The sequence below is a fragment of the Microtus ochrogaster genome, chromosome 5 (assembly GCF_000317375.1).
Source record: "Microtus ochrogaster isolate Prairie Vole_2 chromosome 5, MicOch1.0, whole genome shotgun sequence".
In the NCBI taxonomy this organism is placed as follows: domain Eukaryota; kingdom Metazoa; phylum Chordata; class Mammalia; order Rodentia; family Cricetidae; genus Microtus; species Microtus ochrogaster.
Genome location: NC_022012.1, coordinates 2,795,395 through 2,799,379, shown reverse-complemented (window position 1 = coordinate 2,799,379; position 3,985 = coordinate 2,795,395). Strand labels below are relative to the sequence as shown.

The 3,985-nt window shown below is 43.8% G+C and overlaps 1 protein-coding gene across 1 annotated transcript in view; it reads right to left on the bottom strand.

Annotated features, from left to right (window-relative positions):
- LOC101986999 (stromelysin-1) overlaps positions 1–2,540 on the bottom strand; it is an 8,306-nt gene extending 5,766 nt beyond the window's left edge. The window contains exons 1-4 of the mRNA XM_005346776.1: positions 2,439–2,540; positions 1,346–1,590; positions 1,104–1,252; positions 866–991 (exon numbers count right to left, since the gene is read on the bottom strand). Coding sequence (XP_005346833.1) covers positions 866–991; positions 1,104–1,252; positions 1,346–1,590; positions 2,439–2,540 — 622 coding nt within the window. The remainder of the gene's footprint in view (positions 1–865; positions 992–1,103; positions 1,253–1,345; positions 1,591–2,438) is intronic.
- Between the last annotated feature and the right edge of the window lie 1,445 nt (positions 2,541–3,985).

Here is a 3,985-nt window from a genome sequence, read left to right as displayed (position 1 = left end):
GTGGCTTTGGAGCCTGTCCTGGAACTAGCGCTATAGACCAGGCTGGTCTCGAACTCACAGAGATCCGCCTGCCTCTGCCTCCCGAGTGCTGGGATTAAAAGTAACACAATTTATTTCAGTCAAGTTTTTTAAAGTTTAGTCAATCCCCGAAGTTATGAGAAGAAACCTGCTTAGACAGTTCTGCCATTGTCCTTCAGGGATGGTTCTTTTCTTTCAGAAACTGATAAAAAAAAAATCATTCTTACTAGAACTCACAAAATTGTAAGCTTATTAAAACCAGCCAACCAAACAAAAACTGCTTAGATTTCTGAAGTTTAATTTTGGCTTCTGGTTTGAAAAGTAAAAAGGGCAAATGACGGGAATCAACGCATTCCCTGTTGTATTGCTTGGCTGTCTACAGATGGATGCCATGAGGAACCTTTAGTAAGAGTAGCCTGTAGATCAACAAGATCCACAACTGCTAAAGATTTCATGATTTTTCCTCTTTATTGGAAATAGTTTATCCTGATTAGAGCTTCGCCTCCCTCTGCCCCTCCTTGCTCCTCCCCACCTCCCTTCCCCCAGACCCACTCCCTTTCTGTCTCTCATTAGAAAAGAAGAGGCTTCTAAGGGATACCAACAAAACAAAATATAATAAGATAAAACAAACCCATCACATCAAAGTTGGACAGGTCAAACACTTAGTGATATATTTTATGTTGTGCTTATTAGGAAAATAAATGTTTTTTTAGGCACCAGAAACTACACTAAGCAATTATTAAAACAACAACAAATAAACTGTGTTCCATTGGAATCCAGAACACATTCTAGCATTAGTAACGAAAATTTTCCAACACTGAGTCCAGCTGTGAGGCGGAGCACTAACCTGTGGTGTCCTCTGTCCATTGTTCATCATCATCAAAGTGAGCATCCCCGTTAATCCCCAGCCCAGGGGCATACGCATGAGCCAAGACTGCTCCAGGCCCGTCAAAAGGAATAAAGTCTCCATGTTCTGAAGGGAAAAGGTACATACTTAGAACTGACAATTGCTGGTTAGGACCTCCTTGTGTCATTTTCAGTAAGATGCCACTGGGCAATGTGTGTTTCAGTTCTTGGGCTTTTACCTCCAGCTGCGAAGGAGATCATGATGTCCGCCTCTCCTTCAGAGAGCCTGGAGAACGTGAGCGGGGTCACCGCCTCCCAGACTTTCAACGCTTTCTCAATGGCAGCATCCACACTCTCTCTCGGTAAATCCGGTGTGTAATTTTCAACCCTGGATGAAAGAAGTGGAAGAAGGAAATGTGTGTTGCTGCGAGGCCTCTGGCAGTGCTAGCATTGTGTGAAAACTTTGGACCCAATTGCCTACCTGTAGGTGAGGTGGGTTTTCCTCCACTTTGGCGAACCTGGAAAGGTAGTGAAGCCACCAACGTCGGGGACGCCACATCTGGGCTTGAGCATCACATCCATCGTGTTGGAGTCCAGCTTCCCTGTCATCTCCAGCCCGAGGAACTTCTGCATTTCTTGGATTTTTTTGACAACAGGACTACTGTCCTTTTTCTTCATGAACAGCTTCGCATCTTTTGCAAGGCCGTAGTAGCTTTCTAAGTATTTCTAACGGGATAAATACAGCTTCTAAGTTTCAATTCTGATTTCTTTGATATTGCTATTTGTAGTAAATGTTATACACCTTCTTAATTTCATTCATCATGACAGGATCTCAATATGTAATCGAGGAACTCCTTGAATTCATGCTCAGAGGGCTTTAACTCATGATACCCGTAACTGCCTTCCGAGCCCTGGGATTACAGGCTTGGACCACCAAGCCCAGCAATGGCTTTACTTTTCTTAATCTCTTTGACTTACTTTTCTAGTTCGCTGAAATTGTAAGCATAATACTTCATTTAATTTGTCAGGGATGGCCCCTTCCTGGCTTTATTTTTGCAACAGTGTCTTTTTTGCTGTTAAAGCAATGGAAGTGAGAGGAAATTCAGAAGGATTTAGTGCAGAGAAAGTCGAAAGGAATAAGCCTTCATGAGAATATTTGTCTGTTTGGGGTAATTTTATTTAATTCACTCAATTTTCCACTTTTCATAGTGGCTTACTAGGAAAAAGTTAGGCAAGCCTCTCATGAACTAACACTATAAATATTTTTCTGAGCTACACTGGACTCAAGCCCTGAAGGATGGTCCAAAGCAAGGCGCAGTTGGTGCTCTTGTCCCTCATCACCCCTGAGCCTCCAGTGTTAGTGCTGCTACCACTGCCAGCATGTGTGACCTTCAAAGTATTACCCAACACTGACAGCCTTTGTTTCTTCTATACCAGAGGAAGAATCATGTGATTTTGAGACCTTCTAACACTCCTCCATTGCAGAACCACCCCTACACAGGCAGTCAGAACCAGTCTGTGGACTGCAAAACTGTGCCCTGCCAAAGAGCCCAGAGGCCATTTCCACTTCTTACCTGAAGAAACTCCATGTTGGAGTCGGCGCTACTGTGCAGCGGATAGGACCAGCCAACTGCCACACACAGCCACAGCAGGACCAGGAGACTCTTCATTTCCATGGCTTCCCTCGGCTCTGAGCTGCCTTCGCTGTGTTCTACCTCCTCCTATGTGCACCCTCCTGAGCCCGACTTTATAGAGTGACACTGTTTGTGGTGATCACCCGCAACCTGACTCATCCTTGCTTCCACCCAAGTGGGACTGCTTCCAAAAACCAAAAATCAAAGTCGGGTGATACAACCTTCTTTACCAAGTTCTCTGAACCTTCTGAATTTTGCAAGGCAAAACAGTGATTAATCTCCCGGAAATGCTTCCTGCCTGACAGGAGAGAAAACTGGAACTTTTTTTTTAATTTGGAAAACTTAACTATAGTTCAGACACAGTAATGTTTGTGACTTGGATAGAAGTGGACTAACTTAGTAAAAAGCCCAAGTTATGAAGAACTTCTAGAAGACAAAGCTGAATACAGAGAGATGTGGCTAAGGGAAATATGTACCTATATAACTAGAGGCCATACTGTCTGCCACCACAGCTCTTACAGTACGTCACCAGTGCCTACACTACATGACGTCACTACAGCACATACTATATGACCTCACTACAGCACATACTATATGTCACCACACACTGTAAGCACAGGATGAAGTATCCAGAAGGGAACTGGAAGGGGGAAAACTCACCTTTATAAAAAATTTTTAACCCACTACTGATTTTTCATCTGCTTATTTATTGATTGATTAGTTAAGACAAAACCTCACTGTGTAGCCCCGATCTGAAACTCACTGTGGAGACGAAGCTGGTCTTGAACTCACAGAGATTCACCACCTTTGCCTCCAAAGTAATGGAATTAAAGGTGAGTGCCAAGCATGCCCAGTCAAGAATTTGATGACGAGAAGAAAGCTGATTATGAGAAAGAAGCATCTGGGGTTTAGTCTTTATTCTGTAGGCCATTTGAGAAAGAAGCTAACCATCTGGGGGTTAGTCTTTATTCTGTAGGCCATTTGTTAAAGGAAAATGAAGCCACAAAAGTTTTTTTTCCCTTAAGACTCATAGAATTAAAGTTATTTACTGGACTGAAATTTTTTAGTTCTATCTTATATACTTTTTATCAGTATTTTTCTCTTGTCTTTAGAATAAAACTAGTAGATGCTCTGAAGCTGAAAAAGATACCCAAGGTTCTTTGCTTATGCTTTTCTTTAACTTGTTTCTCTTCTTGTCTCCCTTCTTCCAGTCTCTCTCCCTCCATCTGTCTCCTCTCTTGTCCCTTCCCCTCCCATCCTCTCTCTTCCATCCTCTCGACATTTCCTCTCTCCTCCATCCCCTCCCATCCTCTCCCCTCCCATCCTCTCCCCATTTCCTCTCTCCTCCATCCTCTCCCCTCCCATCCTCTCCCCATTTCCTCTCTCCTCCATCCTCTCCCCATTTCCTCTCCCCTCCCATCCTCTCCCCTCCCATCCTCTCCCCTCCCATCCTCTCCCCTCCCATCCCCTCCCCATTTCCTCTCCCC